This window comes from Thermobia domestica, chromosome 1 (genome assembly GCF_964235325.1).
Source record: "Thermobia domestica chromosome 1, izTheDome1.hap1.1, whole genome shotgun sequence".
Classification (NCBI taxonomy): Eukaryota; Metazoa; Arthropoda; class Insecta; order Zygentoma; family Lepismatidae; genus Thermobia; species Thermobia domestica.
This window is the reverse complement of record NC_137454.1, coordinates 191,955,578-191,982,253: the sequence shown is the minus strand read 5'-3', so window position 1 is coordinate 191,982,253 and position 26,676 is coordinate 191,955,578. Positions and strand designations below refer to the sequence as shown.

The window sequence follows — 26,676 nt, the reverse complement described above, 5'->3', positions numbered from 1 at the left end:
AGATCTGCTTTTCGAGCATTGTTGAACCTCGATTCGAGCAAACGAATACCCAAGGATTATCAAGGGAAAAAATAAATTAGCCTAAGCAAAATCAAACTTACACAGAATAACTGCCGGCCAGACCTTTACATTATGTACGGTCAGCTTAGTGCTTCGACTCAATTCTTTATATTTTTAAGTCGAGTTCTCTATTTCTGAATACAAGTAGCTTCTCAATTGTCTCAGGAGCTGAGTCAACGCCAACAATTTTGTTCCGCAAGTATTTACATGTTCTGTGATATTTTATGTTTACTTATCAAAATATTACACTTTGAAATATAGTGAAACTTCTATGAGTGACCATCTCTACCATCCTGTTCAAGCGTTACCGTGATTGCACGAGACACTAAGGAAACCTTCAGCTTCGCACGGTATATACCACTGATGTTCCATTTGTGATTATTCTTATTATTCCGTATATCTTACATGGACAACTTCAGAAAACTCGTATGAATTAGAATACCGGTATGTTCTTTCGTCATTTATTTTAATTTTCTGCTCATTTATCACTGGAACTTTGTTTCGGTAAGCATTCAAGTGTTCAAACTATAATATAGTGCTGAAAGAGAACCTCACACAGAAATTATCACACACTGATACGTTACAACGAATTCTACAAACGATTATCCGACATTACTCAGCCTCACTATATGACAACACTCCAAATCACTCAATTCCATAATAGGCATTCGCTGACGTCGTCGTTTTAATGAAGACCTAGACTGCAATCCATATATAACGAATTCGCGCAAACAACTACATTCGTCGTGTTATCCGACGACCTTCAAATTACTAGCAGTATTCCCTCTACGATGGCCAGTTGCTCAAACTAACATCCATATGCCTCTTACAATCACATTCCTCACAGTCTGTGGTGCAAATTTCGGATGTGTCGGGCGAACATACACGGTGTGTTGTTAAATGTGTTTCCACTAGTGTAACTAAGTGATATGGGTATGGCAAGAGGCGACTTGTCCGCTCTGTGTATATGCAACGTCTTGTGCCAAGACAATGAGAAAAGTGTGGAATTCTGAAACTTAATGAAGTTCTAAAATTCGAGTAATAAAATGAAGTTACAATGAATTCAATTATTGGTTCATCGCAGATTGAATTGAAATAAACCGAATTCAGATGTCTTTATTCAATATGGTAGTTGAAAAGTTCCTACGTTACCCTAAATTGGAACATGAGAACATTGTACTAAAATTTCCTTTTTTACCCGGAGAAAATAAAGTCAGATGAAAATTATACAGATTGTGAAATCAGATCTGGCTCCCCCCTCTTATGGACGGAGCCACTAAAACCTGAAGATCAATAGCATAAGACTTCAATTTTACTAATTATTATAAGATTGTGAACATTCATAACTTAATTCACTTAAGAAAATTATTACCCTTAGCGTAATTATTTTTTTTTTAAATGTTATTATTTATTTTAAGGTAAGTACTTTCTAAAAAGGCACAAACTATACCCGACTTCCAATTTATTATATCTTTGTAAACAATTAACTTATTCCAAGTAATAAAGAAGTCAGTGTAGTTGTAACGGAATAAATTATATATGGCAAAATTTTAATTTAAACCCTTTCTTCCGAAAGGAACACACTATCACAATCACATTACTGTGGTATTTGGTATCCATAGCGCCAACCGTAATAAACGACCACATCTTTTAGTGACCGATTTTCAATGGAACAAGAGGTGGTACCTTATGTAAGTTTCACTGTATAAGAAACAATTTCATTCATTTTTTACACACCAATAAATCTGTATATAGTACAGCACCGCACAGCACTTGAGAAATTATATTTTATTATGCAAAATTTTAGATTTATTTTCATTTCATTTGTACGCTAATCTACAGAAGTTTCATTCCTATAAAAGTCTGTTTCTCAACCTTTGCAAATTTTATTATTTTGAGCAAATATAATCAGTCCGCAAAAATAAAATTACAACGCTATTATGCAAAAGGAAAAAAACAAACACTAGTTAACCGTTTTCGTTTAATCTGGTTAATTCTCACTCACGAACTACCTACTAGGATGGCCTGCATCCACATTTTCTTCAATATGTTTTAATTATAAAACTATACATATCTCGCTTTTCAATTCCGTAAACAGAATAATTACTTCATCTCATTGTACAAGTTATATCTGTATATGTAATGTGTTCCTTACATTAGTCATATTCCATGGATTATATATATATATTATACAATAATCAGAGTACCTTCTTTCGTTTACATCTCTAGGTGTCTAAAAGATAAATTGCACAGCTGAAATATTTATATACACACTAACCTCTTAAACTAGATCACTTACGCTAAGTCTATTTCTTCCACATGAAATGTAAATTTATATCATATTATTTTTCTTGTTTATATCCCGCACACATTTTTTTATTATTTTTTTTTAACAGTTATTAAGCTTTCGGAATAATTGCCACTGTGCGTAAAAGGGTCAAGAAAAAAATAATAAAACACTTTCTATCATAAATTTGAGGGAGCCGTAAAGAACTGGACAATCAGCATTAGTTAAAAACGTATGCAATTGGTGCTACCAACTGTTGATAATTAAAGTGTCTATTGATCATACACAAGACAGAAAGAGAGGGAAATACAGTATATTCGCAAAGCTATAGGGATACTTTCGTCAACCAATACTTCAACTGTTACTTGTAATTTGCAATGAAATACTACAAAGGAAGTAGACGTAGGGCTTTTATAATGTGAAAAATTATTACAAGGTAACTTATCCACAAGAGATCACAGTTATTGACGTGAACGGTGAAAAGCTACATTGCAATGAGTCATATAGTTGGGAAGTGTAGCCGTATGTTGAGTTTTGAATGACTACTTTACTTCCTTCCAGACGAATAATCTTATTTTTCGTTTCTTGGTGGTGAGGAGGGGAAGGGAAGGAATTAATACTTTGGTAATGAAGTTATCAGCTACACAAGACATAGGCTTATGACCTTGTCTTCGGACAACATGAATCCCTTTCGGAAACGGAACCCTCTCATTCAACACAAGGAAATAGCACTAACCATTTGCCAACGAGATCACAGTGTATTAACTGCCGTTCGTGCAAAAGGATCGATATGTATAACAACCTGGGAAAGAAAAATCAGACTTTATAGGTTGTTTTGGAGCTGGTGCCTCCCTTCAGCGCCAAGGCTATATGAGATGTAGGATTCAGCTTAACGTGCTCCTATCGTGAATAGGGTCCAAGTATCCCACGTTGAATTACACGGGGGAAACCGATCAGAATTGGAATTCAAGTATGACAGTGACTGGAGAGTATAACTATTTAAAGCAGAAATTGGTTGTGGCATTTAATTTCAGGTACAATTATCCTTCCGTTCTGACTTGCTAACAAATACTGCAAGTGGGTTGTAAATACAAGTTTCATTTGGTTGTTCAACATCTGAACTTCTGCGAAGTTTTATACTCCCAACATAAACTGCTTCACAAAATTCTGAAGTACTACACAAAGTTGTGCCATTTCTGAAAAAATAACATCATTAAATATAAACCCAACAATTAGTGTCTGCATAACGTGAACTTGGAATACAAAACCTAAGCAAAAACTATGGAAACTGGAAGACAATGAACAAAACAGTTGTGCAATATATAAACGTGAGTGGTTTGAAAGTAGGATTTAAATGACAGTTTTCCACTACGACGAAACAGTTTCAAAGTTAAAAGGGCTGTTTTCCCATTGCTGTACGACATAAGTATGATGTTTAAAAACAGCTCTATTGCAAAATATCCACCAATAGCTTCGAAACACTCCAACTTACAGAATGTTGCATCACATTGTGAAAATATCATATTTTGAACATAAAAATTTTGTGATACTTGCAATTCACGAATTTAAGAATTTTTTAGAAACATTTTACATTTCATATGGAATGTCAGAGTATACTATGACAACAATTCCAACTTCTACCAAACAGTCACAGTAACTCTAGTTTATGCTACTTTACGTATAATTGTAAGTGTCTAAGCACATAAAATATCAACTTCTTTTACAACAAATATAACACGAAAGTAAATGTTTCCTTTGATTTGATTACATATAATCCTATTCAATTCACCCTTCTAATTTCTTTACAAATAGCTTATCAGTATTAGGAAACAAATCAATAGTATGCTTTGCTTTGCTAGACATTTAAGATGGAATTAACAGCTACCATACCAAATTGGAAACATGAAAAAGGGCATCCAATCACATTAGTAACACTATCGTACGAAACACTGAAAGTATTGTTACACATACTACTATACACTTTCTCTTTTCTTTCTTTCTGATTTCAAGGATATTTATTACTAACTTTAATCAGGAAATATCTCGAAACAGGACACGTATTCACATTACATTGAATAGGTAACAGACACGAAATATTTGCACAACTAGGAATCTTTACTAAGGGACTATACTTAATTTAAGGTATGAACAATGTTTACATTTTACTGAAGTCAAAGTGTATTCCTTACACATTATACATACTCTTTCTAATCTCAGTTTTGTTTATTGGATCTAAACATTCACACTTTAATTTCTTTAAAGTATTTTCAAACATTTACCTTTCATTTCAAATTTGTTCTTATTTTATATAATCACACGAAGAGACAGATACTGGCGGATTCGACAGTGATAAATTAAAATTGTTTCACATTCAAACCAGTGGCATTCTATAATGAATGAATGTCCAATCATATCGACAGCAGCCTTTTTTCGCTTAAATCTAGGATGTGTGTTGTATATTGTTTGGCACATTTAAAAGCATTCACCAGAAGATATTTCTCAGTTGTATCCATACATATTCTTCTTACTTATTTAATTCAGAATAAATTTTCCTCTTACGAGATACAAATATTTGATCAACCATTTCCTTCAAAAATCTCTCTGAACAGCAAAAATCGTTATGGCATACTTCTACTAACGTTTCGTTTTTACACAAATAAAAGTTCAAGTTTCAGTATTATTATAAAGCAGAGTGAGTGGACAATACATAACACAGTCAAATTCGAAAACAAAAAAGTCTGATTTCGTCAATACACATATATTGCTATTTTTAAAAGTAATTTAAATTCCACTTTTTTGTTTTCTTTTAATCCGGCAATACAGTAAAGAATAGTAACTTTAAAAATTTGCACAGCTTCTCGAAAGAAGAAAATAAAACTGAAATATGCTCTCAGAACTGGGTCTGAGTTTTGTGCGTCTGCTGAATCTTTGTTGATTGAAGACTACCGACTTTCTTTAGCACCGAAAACAAATAAAATATGTACTTAAAATTTAACATGAGATCCGAACCACAAGATACCCCCCTCCCCCCAAAAAAATAATCGAATACGCATTTTCTACATAAAAAGTACAAATACTAACTATTATATTCTCAAAAAACAAAGCTTTGTTTTAAGTCTGAAGATATGTTCCGGAATAATTCCAAGGGCGATCATACTAAAGTAAATATATCTCCTGTTTCGAAAATTCTTCGAGCAACATATTTCTAAGGGCGATCATACTAAAGTAAATGTATTTCCTGTTTCGAAAATTCTTCGGGCAACATATTATCTTTAAAAAATATAAAAAGTTTTCCTTAGACTTGTTCCAGGCATTTTTAATGTTATTTACAAGTGAATTTTCGGTAAAGGAACAACTAAATGCGTCTGAATATGTAGAATTCAAATTATGTCGTTCAAATATAAATCTACACCAGCGATATTTTCAGACCTATCTATTATTTGGAAAGCAATGTCGAAACCAATCTAGCATAGTAAAGACACCTACTATGCTAGATTTCTAGTAAGTAGTCTAGTAGTTCTGATTTAAAAAAATTTTAAAAAACAGTATTTTAAGTTATTTTCTAACAAACGTTAAGTACAATGATAAACTAAGACGGATTTTTACCATAGGATCTAATATACACAAGAGAAAAAAAAAAGCATATTAGTAATATGAAATATATCAAACACTTATCACACTTCTTTAATAAATTTAATTTTTGCATAACTCGTAAAAAATCAACAGAAAAATTCAATAGTTCAAAACTTCATTCTACACAATTTTCTGTAATCTTTCTTCACGTACTAGCATAGGATTGATAACTCCAGTGAAACATTAGACAAGTATAATAAAGCTAAAGCTGAATATTATAACTCAAGATAATTTCAATTAAACATCCATCTAGAACTCGAAACACACACGTGGTTAAGATTTGTACACATAATTACGTGTACCGCATGAAGGAAGAGAAATATAACGAAAAATGAAGTCCTTGAATAGCCCTACAGACAGTATAGTGTGTGTGTATTTATCAGATGGCAAGTTCAAAATTTGTCGACACGAACCACAACATTTATTTTCTTCATTTGATATTTTAATTAAGCTAAAGACAATTCGGCAGCTTTCCTAAAGAGCACAACAGTACTATTCAGGAAATGACAAATACTTACAGATACTAACGACATATAATACCAACATATGCTTTTGGATTATTTGATCAATTTTCGAAGATTATGATTATTGTTTTCATGTAGCTCAAAATAATCACTAGATTTAATTGCAATATTCCTCACTGGTATTTCGAACTCAAAACTAAATATCACGAATTACATTAAATTCGAACTTCAAATAATTACAAAAATTTGTTATAAAAATATTAATTACCAATATTGATGTTGCCTTGATGAAGTGCCAGCGATAAATTAGCAGGCTTAAAATGAATCGCTCCATTCAAAGGATTACGAAAATTCCACCAAATACTCAACAGACTGTCTTGATGTAAACAACGTGCACGGACAGTTTTTTTTTTTTTTTCTGACATTACGATACTTCACTACGCCCTCCACTACTACTTATTTCTTGTACGTAAATCAATTAACAACAAACAGTACGAAAATAATCGAAGGTGCGACAGACAATATTTACAAAACAGTACCAAATGAACTAACACTTGTTCTGAAGATCTTCGACATAATGTAGAAACTTGAATGTTTAGCAACGATAATGTCATAAGCTACACTCTCATTTTCCTGGTCTACGCGTATAACACAAGACCAGAAACCAGCTATTCGTTCAATAATGTATGGAAAATAATATATCTTTATTTTACACCTTTACTGTGCACATATATATATATATTAGGGTGTCCCTTATTTTGGGTAATTTCGTGTTGCGATACGCACATCCCCCAAATGCATTCTGTGTGACCATAAACACGCATTGGTGAAATAGCAGCTCTCTACGAGAACGTTAACCCGTGCCAACTTAACGACAAAGTCATGAAATTACGTTTTCACCTTGTAATATAATTTAGAATTTCCAACCGTGATAACGGAGAAACTAAAAGAGACAGAGAAACGAAACTTCGCACGAAGCAACTAGAGAAAGGGCGGCATCTGCTCGTGTATTAACAAACAGCACCGGATGAACAGTTGCCAACCCAAGAGAAAGTTGTGTTTTTGTAAATGGAATGAACTAAATTGAATATCATCATTGGAAGCAACAACAGAAATAAAAACAAAAGAGATGGTAAACGCAGATCAGTGTTGCAAACTTCTCGAGAAATAACGTCTAATATGTCTTGGCGCACACAGAGAGTGAGGTACTAACGTTCTGTACACCTTAAATCAGATATTGACAAGAACTGTTCGCGTTGACTCTACGTCTAGAAGGATCCGCTGAACAGTGATGCGATCACGAGAAGAGCAATACTGAGTTTGGAAAACATACAATAACTCGGAAAGGTCACTAATGCTTTATGCTTGAAAACCTATAATGCAAGACAGTAGAGCATGAGGAGTAGAACCGTGGTTATGTGAGATTGATAACTCACGTACTGACAGATATATTCGGTGTCTTATTAAAGCAGAGAACTGTTTGTAAAAGATGGCAACGCTGCAGTGGCGGCTTTTTTACTCTTGATATCATCATGGTCATCAGCGTCCTCAAAAGCCCACGAGTACATAAACCCATGCAAATTGAACGCTGTTTTCATATCTTAACCAGATTGTTGGGATTCCAACCCGCTGTGCAGCGTTGCCACCTTTCACAAACCTTACCTGTCAGCTTTTACAAGATATCGTATATCTCGGTCAGTTATCGATCTCACATAACCACGGTTCTACTCCTCATGCTCCACCACCCTGCATTATAGGTTTTAAAGCATAAAGCACTAGTGCCCTTTTCAGATTTATTGTATGTTTTCCAAACTCAATTTTTCTCTTCTATTGATGGCAACACTGTTCAGCGGATCCTTCTAGACTTAGTGTCAACGCAAACAGTTCTTGTCAATATCTGATTTAAGGTGTACAAAACGTTACTACCTCACTCCCTGTGTGCGTCAATACATATTACACTTTATTTCTCGAGAAGTTTGCAACACTGATCTGCGTTTACCATCTCTTTTGTCTTTATTTTTATTGTTGCTTCCAATGATGACATTCAATTTAGGTAATTCCATTTACAAAAACACAACTTTCTCTTGGGTTGGCAACACTTTTTATCCGGTACTGTTTGTTAATACACGAGCAGATGTCGCCCTTTCTTTAGTTGCTTCGTGCGAAGTTTCATTTCTCTGTCTCTTTTAGTTTTTCCGTTATTACGGTTGGAAATTCTAAATTATATTACAAGGTGGAAACGCAATTTCATGACTTTGTCGTTAAGTCGGCAGGGTTAACGTTCTCACTATTTCACCAATGCGTGTTTATGGTCACATAGAATACATTTGGGGGATGTGCGTATCGCAACACGAAATTACCCAAAATAAGGGACACCCTTACATATATATATATATATATATATATATATATATATATATATATATATATACTTTCTTCTTCACACACTAACTTCAATACTTCGTATTTCTTCCATTAGTGTACAGTACATTTTTAATTCCTGCTATAGTACTAATAATTGCTATTCTTGTCCTATAACTAAAAGATTTTTAAAAAATATCAAAATTTTCAATACTTATTATGTAAATTTTTAATCAAGTGCTCACTATTATTAATCTTCAATTTCGCTCGCCATTACAGTTCAAAGAAGTGTTAAAAATATCATATACATTAATGGAAGAAAAAAATAGGTTATGTAATACAACGTAGGAATTTAGTTAACTTCTAAGTTAATGTGTCCAGAAAAAGGAATCTGGAATCGAAGATGGCGAAATTATAGACATACAAATAATAATAATAATAAATTACGTACCAGTAAAGGTAATCTTTATTTTATATTATTTTACATACATTATTAAATATGTGCGCCTATGTAATTATGAAAACCTTAACAATTTTAGTTATAAGTTCGTGTAATAGCTTGTATGGCTCACTTTCTAAAATTTTCGAATTCTTTACTGCCTTTAAGTTATTCATTAAAATTCTACAAAAAATAGGGAGCGTTGGGATCAGCCTTAACTCAACACCTGTTGTTATACCCTAGTGTTTATTTAGAGAGGTTATATTACTGGCCCAGGAAAATCTTTCTACGTATTCTTCAAACAGCATTGACAGAAAAACTTAGGCAGCGCAACACTTATTCAAGTTCACAACTGTGTTACGATGACAAAATTTATCTAAAGGAAAAACGTCATTAAATGCAGGTATTTATATTAAAAAAATAATTACCTATCCAGTCATATAATTTCATTTAATGCTAACAATAAATGATGATGGAATTTGAGAATAAGTACGCAGCGTCTTCTCACCTATTCTCTTAAGTGTCAATATACTAAATATTCTTCTAACAGACAACAATTTGCGCAGATAAAGACAATCTCTATTCGTCAGCATGTAGAAAGGCATGTTGACCGGGAATGCCGTTTCCACATTGGAAAGCCAACCGATAAATGCAATCCACCACTAATGAGCAACATCTCGCTAAACATGACCTAGACACAGAAAGCTCGCTTCAATATGATTTTGAAGGCCCATTTACAATTGTATGAATGTAAATAAAACACCACTTATAACTTTATTCACATAAATTTTCAACATTGATGTGGTTTCACTGTTGCATAAACAGAAATAAAAATTACATTTGACTGAAAACTACAATCAGCCAATTACTACTCGCTCCATGTTAAAGAATTATCTAGAAAGGCAACTGTTCTATAAATAGTAAAATAAATATTTGATTTTTATCCATGAAAAACACGTACATTTGCCCAGTTTGTATCCATGTTGCTACAACGATAAAAATGTTTAAGTTTCCGCATGATTGCATTATTTACTACATTTTAGCGTGATTTTAAAACGCCAACTTATACCCAAACCTAACAGATACATTGAACAATAATTTTAACATATTCTTCATATCGGCCTCAAAATCTTTCACAATTCTTATTTAGTAAAAATTCGTTTATCTTTTATTCACAGTGATTATATACACCTGTATTTACTTATCTCAAAATTCTTTGTTCATTCATTTCTAACTCACCTCAAAATTTAATTATGCAAAAACAAGAAAATTCATTGGCACTAACAACAATACAAAAAGAACTTCAGTCTAGTTTCAACAAAACTAATAGTTGCTGTTCAAACTGCTTGCCCACAGGAATCAGTCTCTTTACATAGAAGTTCTGGAAGTTCCTCATAGCGAACTGAGCAAAAGAAATATTGCATTATTCAAAATATCACTAACAAAGTTTACATTATTTTGTACAGGTACTCATGAACACAGACAAAATTGTACGTTACACTTAGAACGTCATCAAAAAGACTACATAAAACAGGAACTTTAGCTGTACTATTATTACAAGAAAATTGAATCAGAAATACACCAGATTTATAATTAATTACATTGTATTTGTATCATCAGTTATTCTACACTAACTCCAAAATTTTAATAATCCCCTGACTATTAGCCGCTACAACAACATTTGACCCTAATCTCCAACACACCGCAGATACAAATTCATTGACATCATCTTCTTTTCTCTCTTTCTCCAACACACTACGCACAGCATCAAACTTAAAGCTAAATAACTGTTTTGTCAACCCTTTATAATAAATATATAGAGCATTATTTTCCGACCCGCAGGCTATATAGTCACCATCAGTTGCTAAACCTACAAAGTTCTTTTCATTAATATGACCTACAAAAGACCGTAAGCAATGAGGATTATTTATGTTCCAAAGTTTCAATTGACTATCAGTGGACGCCGACACGATTTCTTCTCTGTTTAAGAATTTCACATATGAAACCGCTTTCCTATGACCTTTAAAAACAGACAAAGCTTCTTTCATATTTCTCAGATCATAATAATGAACACAATGGTCAGCTGATCCGAACGCTAAATGACATGAACTTTTAGGATTGAATTTCACACAACAAACATTTGCTTTGGCTTCTAACGAAGCTACAGAATGATCTATTTTCAAAGACCAGAGTTTCACTCTCGCATCATCTGAGCCTGAGGCTATCAGACGAGTATCTACATGATTAAAATCAACACTCCAACATCGTTTTTCATGTTCCTGAAAAGTCTTCAATCGTTGTCCTGTGGATGCATCCCAGACTGTAACAGTACCTTCATAATCACTACTTGCTAGAGTCGATTTTTGGTATGAATTCCAGCTCACACAGCTAATTTTTGAGTTAGATATCATCTCAATACATGGATAATGAATATCTACGGTGTCGCGAATGACTGCTCCATATTCAAATACTTTGATTCTTTTCGTAACGCCAGCTATGGCAAAAAACTCATTATCTTTGTCAAACTCTATACTGGATACAATAGTCGAATTGTTAAAAATGTCACTTGAATAATTCAAAGTGGCCAAAGGCCTTAGAGTATTATATCTTGAGAACTTCACTAGATTCTCCCGAAACAAATTTAAACCCGAATAATCTGTTTTATCGCCACCTCCAAACATCAACTCCTTAGCTCGTGATGTAAAATAACATTGCACAAAATCATCAAAATGAGCGTGCATTCGCTTTTTCCTAGCCATGAGAGTGGCACAATCACTCTTCTGTCGACTCTGGCCATGGCTGCCATTGAAACCATCACTACCCCCACTGCCCACTTCCTCACTTTTAATCTCCCTCAATGAAGCACCGACCGCATCTGACAGTATCATTTCTTTTGAGGGTGCAGCTATACTACCTGAAGGACCTTCTCCAGATACATCGAGCTTCGGACACTTGTTTTTCACGCTATTTAAAATGCCTTCAACTTCGTTCATATCTTTCTTAATTAATGCCACTTCTTTAGTAAGCTGCACCAACTGCTGTTCTTTCTGCTGGAAGAGATGTTTCAGGAACTCATACAACAGTTTATTTTGCGCAACGCACGACTCCGCTTCCAATAATTGCTTCCTCTGCGTTAAAACTTCAAGAATTACATTCACATCTGTTAACGATAAGTGCTGAGATTCACTCGTCACATACTGCCGCAGCCCGTCCTGATTAACAACATCACCTTCTTCGTTACCCTTTCCAAGCTCATTTGCTCCGAGCTTTGTTTTGTACTTGGATACCAGTTCATTTAAGAGAAAATTGGGGAATATCTGCTCCTCGGTTCCAATAACATAGTTACACTTGGGGCATCTGCTATTATTCTCAAGACTTTTCACAATGCACTGGTAGCAAAATGTATGACCACACCGCGTAATATGCGCTTCTTCAATTAGATCAAAACAAATAGGACAAAGGTAGTCATTGTTCTTATCTTCAAACGAGCCTCCGATGCCATTAAATACGGTAGGGTGCTGCCGTTTTCCTGGTCGTGATCGAGGAAGAGTCGATGATCCCTGAGATGAACTTCGGGATGCCATGGTCAATGAAATTGTTTAGGCTCTAGCTACCTTTTTCATCGACTCGATGACTTCATTCAATGGCTGCTGTTGACCTGAAACAATAAAAATAATGCCTTAGCTTCAAACAGAAGCGGTAACAAGCTTCTACTAATGGTTTACACAATCACTATCTTTTAAATATTTAAAAAGAAGCTACAACAGCAAAAGAAAAAAAAAAGCAAGCACTATATACATTGTTTCAGGTCAACTATACACTGTGGTAACGCATCAGAAGGTAATCTCAGTATGCGCCTTTGGCGTGGGACAGTCGGGTTCAATTTTCTGTGAAAGCTCATGTGATTCGGATCCCACAATAAGTTGTAGCTTCTCGTCTCACATAGTCTTGGGGTCGGAAGAGGCGCTAAACTCCAATCCATCAAGGCAATCTCAAAGTTTTTAAAAGAACTTTCAATGTTATGTTGTGTGCATAAATACATATTTGTTATATATATTTGTTGTATTTACATAAATATTTGCAAACGTTAGCATATGAGTCCGAAATTTTTCTTGATAGTTCTCCAGGCTAAGTTTGGTGCCGAAGTGGGAAACCTGGTAAACTTACGGAACATGAAATGAAATGAAATCCTTAAGTTTTACGTCCCACGGTTATGCCGGCTAGGCTAAAGGAGACGGTGATGATGAGAAATGAGTGAAATCGTGGAATGAAGAAAGTGGGAGGAAACGGGAGAACCCCGAGGAAACCCACGCATATGGTGTTTGCCCACCACAAAGTTCACATGGCGGGGGCAACTGACGGAACAGTTAGCAAACATAATCATAAGGGGCAACTGACGGAACAGTTAGCAAACATAATCATAAATTACAGACTTAAAACTTTTCCGAAAGTACACGAACAGTAGAATTCACTGTCCAGATACCTTCTAAAATATCTAAGTTTTAAATCTATGACTGATAACTAATGTGTGGGCAACCTCATCAGTGCGCTCCTCAACCTTATGAAACCGAAAAGGATTTCATAAAGTTGCTCATCTCTGACTTGCTGAAACTTAACTAGACTTGTTAAATAATTTGTACACGTACTGTTTCATTCAGTGTCCAATATTTAATGTACTGTTTAGTGTTTCCTGTCACCTTTTCAACAGATCTGGGCAACTCACCTACTTTCTAGAATTTAATCTTGCACCTTTTCGTAGAACAGGAAACGATGATGCGATCAAATACTTGATAATATGATCATGTAAATTCCTTGCACTTGAATCTTCTTCTGTTTTAAACCTTTTTGCTGCAAAAACTTACACAGAAGAAATTCAAGTTTGTAAGTGGACAAGGAGTGTCTGGATTGACAATGGGATTTCATCATCAATAAGAATAATTTTTAATATTCAAATTAGAATCTATTAACTCAGTATCCCACATAAAAATTACATACGGTTAAAACAAAAGCCAAAATTCTTTATGTTAGTAAATTTGTAAGCTGGAGAGACTTTTCAAAAACCAGAAAAGACATTTAGGAACAAAAATCAAAACTGGGAAGATTTAGTTACTAGCGAAAAACTTCAAAATAGCACGACGAGAACTAGCAAATAAAAACAATTGAAGAATGATTTCCCTCAATCCGGGAAACCGATAAAATAAATAAAATAAAATAAAATAAACAACAACATAAAAACAGTTTCAGTACTACTTCAAAATATATTGGTTAAGTATTTATCATACAACGTATATACTAATGTCTCGAATAATTCCATCTTCATAAAGCATTAACTGAGCCAAATTTGTTCAAACTGCCACAAATTTGTCTTTCTAAAATAAACTTCTTCGTAAATTGTCAAAGCAAAAAAAGACTCAAAAGAAGAGAATTTAAGTACAAAAATTTACATTATCATACTAAACTTTTTGATCTCATTATTATTTACTGTCCATATGCAACAATTCAAGATTAAATTCTGACAAGTGAGATGGGATGCATGTGAGTTGCCCAAATCTGCTAAGGTATTGTTGCAATAATTATTTATTTCTTCGAAGAAAGAAAGAAAAAAATATATGGGAGCCTGACCTTTCTCAACTGAATTCATGGTCGTTTGTCCTTGAACACAGCTGATGGTGCAGACATTGTTCTGTATCTAAGGAACGAAAGGTACTGCCATCTAGTTATTTTGACCTAGTGGGTTTCAAATCCTACATGCGTTAGTTATATGTAACAAACAAGGACTGTTAACATTTAATATTAATGAACGTTAAACACAGCATTTTAATATAAAATTTTATTAGGTTTAATGGAAATTGTAAAATTTTCCAAGTAATTACATGTTAGCTATTTCGACTTGGTACATCAAAAATTTGGGAAGAAATTGTGTTTAAAATAAAAGTTGGATATATGCAGTATCTTTAGAAAACAAAACGAACTTTGTGCTTCGTTAAATTGAATACAATGAGTGGAGAATATATATATAAATATGAACATTTTACTCAATACTACAGAATTTTTGGTAGATGGAGTGTAAACCATTTAAATAAGGATTATGGTATGTAGAAAATCTTACTTCCTTTTATGAAATGAAAAAATGAAATTTTTCGGTTTAACGTTCCACAATTCCTTTTTTTCCTCATATCCAATTTGGACTGATTTTGAGAGAAGATTAGGCATTATTGGATTTTGACAACGTCAACGTACTGAAATTATTTAAAGTTTTTGCTAGACACATTTTGTTTATTGCGGAAAAAAATAGTATTTCAAAATAAAGGAATCGAAATTGCCCCTCAGAATGGTATTTTTGCTTTACTTCTTTTTTTTTAATTTCTGTTCACACAATAAATTATTTGTTATCTGATTTCAGGATTTGCTTTTGTTTTGTACAGTCTGCAGCAAAAAACCTGCAACATGAGCATGTAAGTTCATTGTGAAACGACGAAGTCTTTTGCTCCAAAATAAGTGTGCAGGGGAGGACGCCGAGATTTCTCCTGGCGTGATTCGTGCCACTTAGACGTTATGTTGATTCCCTGCGTTGTTAGCCGTAGTTTAACAATAAATTTACATATTCATGTTGCAGTTTCTTTGCTGAGGACTGTACAAGACCTTGACTTACTGATCGATGAGTGTTTTGCATTTCGTTTGCTTTAAAGGTGCAACATAAAAATATCACCTATGACATATAACTCGATGTTTCTGAAGTTACATCCAACATTATATCATTAATAGGGGGATTTAATTCCTTAACTGGAATCACAGACTACTTGTGGTAGGGACTTTTACACGTGTTCAAGATTTGTAAACAAAACGTGTTCCATATTTGTAAACAAGATCACGTGCTTCTTTACAACTACTACTACGAGGAAGCAGACGACAGGCATCGTCATCAGAACACGTGACCGAAGAGGAACACTAGCGCCATGAAGAGGGTATAAAAACACACTGTAGGACCTCCACCGGCGTCAGTTTTGGTTGGTCAAATCCCTTCTCTTAGTTTGCCTGGAGCTATGAGATTCTTTGCCTACTTAGCTTGCCTGGGCCTATGAGATCCCTTGCCCACTTAGCTTGCCTATAGTTCTTAAGTTCCTTGTCCACCTAGCTTGACTGGAGCTTTGTGGAACCTTTACCACTCCCTTTGCTTCCTACCCTGTGGTAACCTTTCCTTGCCTGCTTGGGCCTTGAGGACAAACATTTACTTCAATAAAATACTACAGAACATTGTCCCGGTCTTCGTAACTCAATTAGAGTGATTTTGACTGTTATATTTGTATATAACAAGATTTTTATAATAAAAAGGTTGTGTAGGAAAGCACAATATCGCATGTGCTAATTGCTCTACTTACTTCCTTAACAAGTTAATTTACTATCTATCTATCTATCTATCTATCTATCTCTCTCTCTCTCTCTCTCTCTCTCTCTCTCTATATATATATATATATATATATATATATATATATATATATATATATATATATATATATATATATATATAATTAAACGGATATCAGAAATCAGAACATTAAGTAATTTTACAAGTAGGTACTGCTTTTATGGGCAACATGTAAGAATTTAAAGTGGGTATCATTCCGAGACGGCCTTCTGAAATGGTCAACCCTGTGAACAGGATAAGTTGAATCTTATGACTAAGACAAAACTTAATATTCGCTATATCTTAAGAGTCACAAAACACATGCAAGAATATAGACTTTAGGAATGATTTAAAAAAGAAAAAAAATCAAAAGATTGCGGTCTTGGCCAATAACTAGTTTTTGGATCAGGGGCCACAAAATTTTTGAACGGCTCCTAAATCGAGTTTTCGTATTTTCTACAGAATAAGTACATCATACTGAGTTAAGTGATAGTTTAGGTTTGGCTACACTATATGTAGTTCTCCAGATAATAGATCTACAAGAAAATTTTTGATTGAAATATGTTGGATCTTTTGATCCAAAAAGCTTGGATTTTCTTGTTGGAGTGAGTTACCTCACTCAAAGGAAAGCCTCCAGAAACAGTATACATAGTATTTTCTGGATATGTACTACATATCTGATCTTTTTGAATTTTGTAGCTGTGAAATAATACAGTGTTTCATTTAGGTACGGAAAAACGAAAGAATATTTAATATATTGATCTCTTGATAAATTTCACATAGTCCATTCCAAACTTCACATTTCAAAAAATCAGTCCTAAAGCAACAAAGCAAAACAGTGACAAACAATGGAAACTGGATACATTAAATGGTTTCTGCCATTTATTTATCTTATCTGAAATGAAATAAATCACGTACTTTGAATAAGTGACAACGGAAATCAAACTACATTCCAATGTAATGACATGAAATGTAAACCGTAAAGCCATCATACCGTAAAGCTAGTTCCAAGAACTGTATTTTCTTTCTATCCACTTCAGAATATACAACAATGAAACTCATTTTGTCTTAATTCTTTTACATTCTTATTTCACACTATTATTCTGTCTATTTACAAATATCTGTCTATTATTCTATCTATTTTTTATTTCAAAACCTGCAGCGCACGTTTTCCTTGATCAATTCGTACTCTTTGAAATGAATTAATTTGACACTCTTAGAAGTGAATGTGTGCTAAATCTTGTGAAAAGGTACTATCCTTGCATGTCTTGCCTCCACAACCACAGTGGCATTACATGCGGTTAAGAATATGGCGAGTAGAATTCGAATTCTAATATACACCTTGAATTATTACTTTCGATTTTCCATCTGAAAGACCAATCCATTTGATTCGATGTTTTCTGATTCATTACACTGCTTACATGTTCTCAGTTTTTATTTATTTTTATCTCCTATAACTAAACAGAGTCTTCTCATAAGTTGCAAATGTTACTAAAATAAAAATGAACTCACTTTACGTTGCTAAATTTAATAAAATGCATATTCGCTAAAGCTTAGTACACCGTACAGCACATTCCCTTTGTTTAAGGAATAGCACAGTGGTTTAGCTTTGTTTAAGGAATAAAATTCAAGCAATCGTTTCCAACGGACTGAAGTAATGCTGTGTACTAAACTTTTATGGGCACAGACTTAAAATTTGTCGCTTTTCTTAACCCAAGCATGAATATTAGTATATGAAATTGGGACACAAGCTTCATATCAACACTCCATTACTTATTGATTGCCTGATTTACAGGATGCAGGTCAGAAAATGGGAGATCTGCATAGATATACGTATAATTTCTTAAAACTACTTCTGGAAGTGCGTAATTGTATATAATAAAGGTTAATCATCAGTGATTCAGTGCGTCTGGCCAAGTTAATTTTTCGAAATGTTCCGTGCTGAGAAAGCCAATAACTCTTGGTTGAAACGTTTACGATGAGATCTGCAATCTGAGTGTTTTTGGTGAGTACAATTCTAATTAGAACTCGCTTCATTTCATGCATATCACAATAAGAATCATATTCCATACACAACTATTTATATCAGCAGAACACAAATATCACAATCTTTACTGACAATGTAAATTCATATTAGACGAATATGAAATTGGCTAATTTTCTCCTACATTTACACAGGAATAGTTGATAATGAAATCACAATGGAATTAAACACAAGAATGGCTTTGTAATGACTAACTGGAAAAAAATGATACACTTACTATTCAGTGCAAGTAACAATTTCGAGAGGGTTTCAGAGCAAAACAAACTCTATAATCAGCTGCTGTGATGAAAAGAAAGCTTTAAAATAGGAACGTTATCATATTGATGAAAGCATATAGGATGCACTGCATTCCCTGCTAATTTAAAGATCTTCAAGACATGGCTAGGTCAGAATCTACATGAAAGACACACGAGGGCTGCGGGAGGATTGGTGATCGTTAAATGAGGATTATTGTTTAAGGTGCGAGTTTTATGAGGATTATTGTTTAAGGTTAATATTTTTAAATGTGAGTATAATCCGTCGACTAGATCCTGACAGTTTCCATTATTGCATTTAGCTATAAATTATTATGTTGTTTATCGAAACATAAAACATAAATTAATTTAAATTAATTAAAGATTCGTGTAATATTTCCGTATTTAATTCATTTCAAAAATGGTTCTCTTTACACAATAATCAACAGGCACCTTAAACTGCTCGTTATTAATTTCCTGCTGGAACAATCATGTTCAAAAAAAACTTAACCACATTTTTCTTAAAAAAAACTAAACCCGTCATAAATACGACTACCCCAATGATTACTCTGCATGTGTCGTACCTTTGAAGTATTTCCACGCTTGATGAGAACTTGCAGATCAAAACACAATACTCACGGGTACAACTGTGAAAAGATATTTTCTGGATTTTTTTTTGGGGGGGGGGGGGCTGAGGGGGCATTGCTGTTACATTATTGAATCTTCATGGTTGTTACGAGTTAACAAAGCGAAATTTTTAACTTACTCTTGCAATATTTGAAGTAGTCGTCCTTTGGTTTCCTCATTGTATTTCTGAGCTGCGCTTGTGAGTTTCATCGCATTATTCTTCCCGGAATATATTCCAACAACTAGTCCTTTCTGAAAAATAATGGAAAATAAGAAAATTAATCAGTTGTGCATAATTGTATTTACCAATACAAATCAAAATAAGCATATTTAATCCATGCAAATCTTAAGTTACATGGTAAACATGTTTATCCACGCACTGATTCATACGAGTATATCGCTACACATTAGTTTGCTATGTTTCTCTTACAGAAAAAAAAAACTCAAAGTAAGTGAGATCTGGCGAACGCGCTGGTCACCGGATGTATCTCTTCTTTCAATCTAACTATTAGGAAAGTTGGTGTTCAAATGATGGAGAACATCAATAGTGAAGTGGGCAGGTGCGCCGTCATGTTGAACCCACAATCTCATGTGGACATCCAAAAATACAGCCTTCAACAATTCGGGCAATACATCTTGAAGGAACAGCACTCAAGCGGGGCAGCAAAGGTCCTATAAGTTGGTTTGTGCAATCACAACCCACAAGCTGTACATCTGTTCCGTTTTTCAGGCATTATAAGCTGGTGAACAGTATATTAAATGCATGTTTGCAAGGTCGTGTAAAGTGAAATTCTCCATCCTCGATCATCAGAAACGCACTTTACAGGCTAAATAACTGTCATTGTATAAATACAATTCAATCGTGTATTGTTTCGCATGCTAGCCCCATGAAAAATTGAGTAATCATATGTAATAAATCTGCAATACAAACTTTCGATAATGTTAAGCAAAATAAATCAGCTTACATCCATACGATAAACACAATAATCACTGCAACTTCCTATAAGTTGAAGATGGAGTGGTGCTTGAAATGGGTGTTCTCGATCTTAGATTCCCTAACTCAAAATACTTATATTGGACTCCTCTAACACCATCTTTATGAATTTCATCTACGAGATTAGGAACACCTTGTATAGTGATGATCTCCTACGATAGTTGGATTATATTTTATATATATACAGAGAGAGAAAGAGAGAGAGAGAGCATTTTTTTTTTTTTTTTTTTTTTTTAAATTTAGGCCGTGTCCAGTCTACAAGTGGAATGCACACTAAATAATGTACACTTCGTCAAATTAGCTTTCGATCCGCACTTCATTCCAACGCCTCATCGAGGAGGAACATGGAATATTGATAACAAAAGAAGTGAGAATTTCGCGTTCTAGAAAAAATGAATGATTTTTTTTATTTTTTTTAGATGAATGACTTTCCAGTTACATTCAAGATAAATATGGCGTAACCATAAAATTATTTAAGAGTTTCTTTCATGTATGCCAACAGTTTAGCTTTGCCGTACCTGCAAATATTTGTCATTTCGAATCTTTCACGCGCAGATTAACAAGAGCAGAGCGTAAATGCAATATATATATATATATATATATATATATATATATATATATATATTGGTGTGTGTGTGTGTTGTCTTATGTGCACAATAAACTCGTAACAGCATAAAAACCACTAACCTACTGGCGATGTTCTATTTATTAATTTCCCGGAAGAACAATAGCATTGGTGGTTAGGGCGCTGACGACACTGCTGTGAAGTAGGTTTTGAATTTTACTGCAAGCGAAAATAGGCAACTTGCAAGAGCGTTAGGACACCTAAGGTACTGTGGGGAGCGCTATTTACAATAATATGGCTCAAAACTACTTTGGGAGAAAGTTCATATTGGGTATAATTGCTTCCTGTAGGGTATATTACACATAAATGACACTCTAGTTGTCGTAGTTCTATTGTATTGCTTCAGTTACAGGCATACTGATTGCACTATTTCTACCATATTGCGGTAGTAATGAAGTTCCTTAGATGTTACTCTTTCTTTGTGAATCTATAGATTTTACTCGTAAATCTTGAAATTGTCTCCATATTCTTAATCTTCAGCAAAAGTTAACACTTGCAAGGATGACAAGGAAAGAACTAATGGAGTTGAACAACATTAGGACCAAAATTTACAGGAAAAAGCTATTATGTCAATATGAAATAAAAATTTATAAGGATCACATATACTCAAGGTGGATAACCCTAATTAAAGTAATGGAAGATTATTATCTTATAAGCCCGCTCAAACGGAGTCCTGTACATTGTACGCACTTCACTACGCTTTCGGCGCCCTACATCTCTCTTGTTATGCACCCGCTGTCTGTCCTACATGCCTCCCACTGCGAAAATGGTTACTCAGTTACGAAACAAATCCCGGCTCATTCCATCTCTATTCAGGCGGGGGGAGGGGGGGGGGGAAGGGCAGATGACCATCTCCGATTTTTTTGAAAAAAATATATTTGGTAGTCCTGTTGGAGATATGAAACCTGCAAAGAGGATTTTCCCAGAAAAAATTTTGTCTTGAGTTATGGGCTAACGAAATTCGGACGAAAATCACTATTTGTAATACAAAAGTGAATGAGCATAATCTTGAAAGACACACAGTTCAGTAACTACTTGTGATAATTGGATTATTATTTTTTTTTTTTATTTAAAAGTGCTCAGATTACATTGGCGCCTGTAATGTATGCAACCATGATACTGTAGTAGTTGCATAGTATTGCGCAACATGTACCTTTGTATGATGCAAGTGTTTTGCAGTACATCAAACGCTCTGGAATAGCTCCCATTTGGCATTTAGACTGCATTGGAGATACACTGCATTGTGTGAAGTGTTGTATGTCAACGATATTACGCATTGCGCATGTCAATGCATCGTCTTGTTCGTGTTTCACAATAGATATACTATCTAATGTATATAAAAGTTAGTTAGCATTGCAAATATGTCTTCACAATATAGCACCAAGAGAGTTAAGTGCAGTGATTATCTAAAAAGACACAAAAAAGTAATATACAAAAGTAACACGAAAAATTTTACTGTTGTTGGTGATCTTGCAGTCATTACAAAATTATTTCGGATCACAAGTACAAGTAAACAGTGCTGATAACTTGTGCAAAAACTGTTTTATTTATTACAAGGCTCAGATCGAGAAACCAGCTGCTTCGGTTGAACCAAATAGTGCGATCATTATTACAGATCAAATGACTGCAGATGACGATTCACTGACTTCAGATCCAATCTACGTTCCAAGTAGTGCAGTGATTGGTACTTTAAATAGTAGCATAAGTGTACTTGACACGCAAGTGTCGCCCGTGAAAAAACCATGGCAAGTGAAGGAAGAAAGAAGAGTCACGTACGTAAAACGAAAATCAGAAGAACTAGAAAACGTGTTTTCGACGGCAGTGTCTGGAAAATTACAAGATGCTTTTGGTGTAAGTGTACCGTGTTCCTCAGGAAGTTCGTCCGAGAGTTGCAATAATTGTGAAATGTGGTTTTTCAACATCACTTGTGCAATAGAGAAATCATTCTATCGTGAAAGAGTACGACTTCTCAGTATCGTGCCTGAAACCTTCAGTAAACGCATGATCGTCGAACGCATCCCATCTGCGACAAAGTATCTTAATAGATAAGTCACGCAAAGTGAAAAAAGAAAAGGGTATGTGGGAAACGCCAGATCCGTACCAAGGACACCTTTTACCGACCGCTTACCTCGATACTGCATTGTCATATTACGTAGATGATAGTAAAGACTGTTCTAGACAAAGTCCGAATCAAAAAGATGTTGTTTCTGTATATGAAAACGGTGAAAAAGTAAAAAGGTTAAACGTTTTATGACCCGCTCCATTAAAGAAGCCTTCAGATTGATGAATGAAGGTAATCCCGATATAAAGATATCTATGTCTAAATTTTACTCTTTACGCCCCAAGTGGGTTAAATGTCAGCCGGTGAAACAAACATGTACATGTACCGGTATTTATTGTACCAATATAAATCTCATATGTACATCCCTGAGCAATCTTACTGAACGAAATATTGTAGATACAGATCTGTACTCTTTGTGTCTCTGTGGCGATCCTACCGAAAAGTGTTGGTTGCAAGAATGTGAGAATTGTCCAGGACTAAATGCAATTTCGGAACAAAGTTTAGAGATACAAGATACTGATGAAATCACATATGCACTATGGGATAGCGGAGATCTTGTGAAAGAAACTGGAAACCTAAATAGATTTTTAAAGCATGTACAGTACTGGATTTCAAAAGGAATAACTCATAGCTATATTGGAAAAATCCAGCGAGAAAGCATAGCGGAAATAAAAAGATCTACACTTCTTGGAACATCCTTGGTATTGCATTTCGATCTTGCCGAGAACTGGTCTGTTGTTTTGCCAGATGAAATCCAAAGTTATCATTGGCACAATTCACAGATATCTATATTTACGTGTGTAGTGTACTTCAATGGCAACACAAAAAGTTATGCGGTAGTGAGCAATGACTTGCAACATGATAGTGCTCATGCACTTTGTGCAATCAAACTGATACATCAAGATGTTAATGAAATCACCGACTCATACAATGAATTGCTCATAATTTATATTTCAGATGGAGCGGCTTCTCATTTTAAAAACAGGCTCCAGCTGTATGAGCTTGAAAACATCTCCAAGACGATTAAATCAAGAGAAGATGGATCTTCTCGGCAACGGGACACGGAAAAAGTGCATGTGACGGTATAGGTGGGCTCTGCAAACCTTACGCAACAACGTTTAATCTTCGAAATGACCCGGAAAGAGCTATAAGGGATGCAGAATCGTTTGTCAACACCGTTTCGGAACTTATCAAAGGCACAAGGCTTTTATTATTAAGTGCACGTACTATTCAAGACTTCAGAAATCAAAAATCACAAGAGTGGGCCAATGTTAAAGCTGTGATCGGTATTCAGCTTAGTCATTTTTGGCAGGTCGACAATACAGGCACATTCATGGCAAGCACGAAACATGTACTTGAAAAAATACAAGTAGCTAACAGTTCCAAAAGAATATATTATACTCTGAATGACCTTCAAATTGGAGATTTTGTTGCTTGCGTCTATGATAAGCAGTGGTGGGTGGGTCAAGTAGTTTCACTCTCACAGGAATTTCGTGATATTACAGTGTCTTTTATGATTCCTCATGGACCTGCAACTTCCTTTAAATGGCCAGCTGAAAACGATGAGTGTAACGTTAATTTGAAAGATGTTCTTCTAAAACTCACTCCGCCGTCTCCTATTTGTGCCTCAGCACGCTATTACAAATTCCTTTCCAAAGAAGTGATGCTGGTACAAGACCTCTTTGCTTCAACATGACTTACAGAGAGAGAAGCCAGTATGTAATAATTAACTATGCTATTGATTAATTTTTCATGTTATTTATACATACCACAAAATTGTTTAAATCGATCACTTTTTTGTAACATGTGAAATTCCATATATATATTCTACTGTACATTTATATAAGAATATTGCATTATTGCACGTTTCGATTTACTTCTTCAAACGATGAAACTTAAAAAAGAAAAAGAACTACCACGCCAAGCGTGGTTGCATACCCGACCCCTGTGCAACACAATATTTTAAAAATTTGAGAAAAATTTAATACACAAATACCTCTATTTCTTTTTGCATGATTCACATTGGGAACAATGAAAGATCGTTCAGGCAGATTTTCAGATTTTTTAAGAATGGTCTTTTGGAGAAAATCCGTCCTAATTTCAGGCGAAAATGACGTTTTATCATGCTTTCACTCACGTTTTCTCACACATGTGCCATCGTAGATGGGAAACAAAATTATCTATAGGGATACAAGAAGGAGTATTATATTGTGTCACAATAATACGGTTCTTTTTTTAACCCTTCATACGGAAAATAAATGTCAAAATTCTTGCAGTTTACTTTTTTACTAAGTTTTCCGGTGTTTACAAGATACTCTTGTTGGACTGTAATTCGAGTTTTTTCATATCAGAACGACAAATGTAATCTGAGCACTTCTAAATAAAAAAAGAATTATCCAATTATCACAAGCAGTTACAGAATTACGTGTCTTTCGAGATTTTGCTCATCCACTTTCTTATTAAAAATAGTGATTTTCCTCAGAATTTCATTAGCCCATAACTCGAGGACAAATTTTTTTCTGGGAAAAACCTCTTTGTAGGTTTCATATCTCCAACAGGGTTACCAAATATATTTTTTTCAAAAAAATCAGAGATGGTCACCTAGTCAATTTTGCATATACCTGCCTGAATTGAGATGGAACGGGCCTCCCCTTGTCCAAGTATAACCATTAAACAAAAAAAAAACTAATATAATAAGAATTTTATAAAAATTAAGAGAAGGTTTTATGAAAAAATACAGTATGGATGTTATCTAATGGCTCTCATTGTTCAAGTATACGGAAGGGATTATTTGTTCATAATCGTTTCATAGTGGATACAGTAATAGGATTATACGAATTAAGAGGAAGACAAGTCTACTTTCGACATTTCATTCAATGAACCAATTCGCAACGAAAACAGAAAACAACGTGCCCTGCAGGGCCCTAACCCGCCTTTACTCGCTCGGAAATACTATATGAATTTAATATTAAACTTTGGTACAGAAAGAAACCAACCTAGCTACTAACCTATATACATGGGCTAACAGGCAAGTTTTCAAAACCGGAACCGAAAAATCAAATCACTGAATCGAAGAAAATGAATGAAATGGCCAAAGTAAAGACTTACCAAGAGGAATTTGTGAAATCTTTGATACATGTGTGGAAATTTTTTATCTGTATTTCACTTTTGGGCAGCTGTCAAAAATGTCAATAGGCCTATCTACCTACGAATTAATATTTGCAGCTATAGCTGTAGCTGTAGTTATAGAGAAATGAATGATCTAGGTATTCATTATTCTGCTAGAATGAATGAGCTAGAGCTAAATATTTTAATTCATACGCCATTAAAATTTGTCATTTACGTACAAACAGCTGTATTACCGATAGTCTAATTATCTCAATTAAGCTACATAGATCATGTAATATTTAAACACAAATGTCTTTATAGCATTAGTAAAGAA

At 34.4% G+C, this 26,676-nt stretch overlaps 1 protein-coding gene across 1 annotated transcript in view; it reads right to left on the bottom strand.

Annotated features, from left to right (window-relative positions):
- LOC145692325 (cytosol aminopeptidase-like) overlaps positions 1-26,676 on the bottom strand; it is a gene marked incomplete in the record, with an annotated part of 77,431 nt that overhangs the window by 38,981 nt on the left and 11,774 nt on the right. Inside the window, 1 exon segment of the mRNA XM_081767626.1 lies at positions 19,693-19,805. Coding sequence (XP_081623752.1) covers positions 19,693-19,805 — 113 coding nt within the window.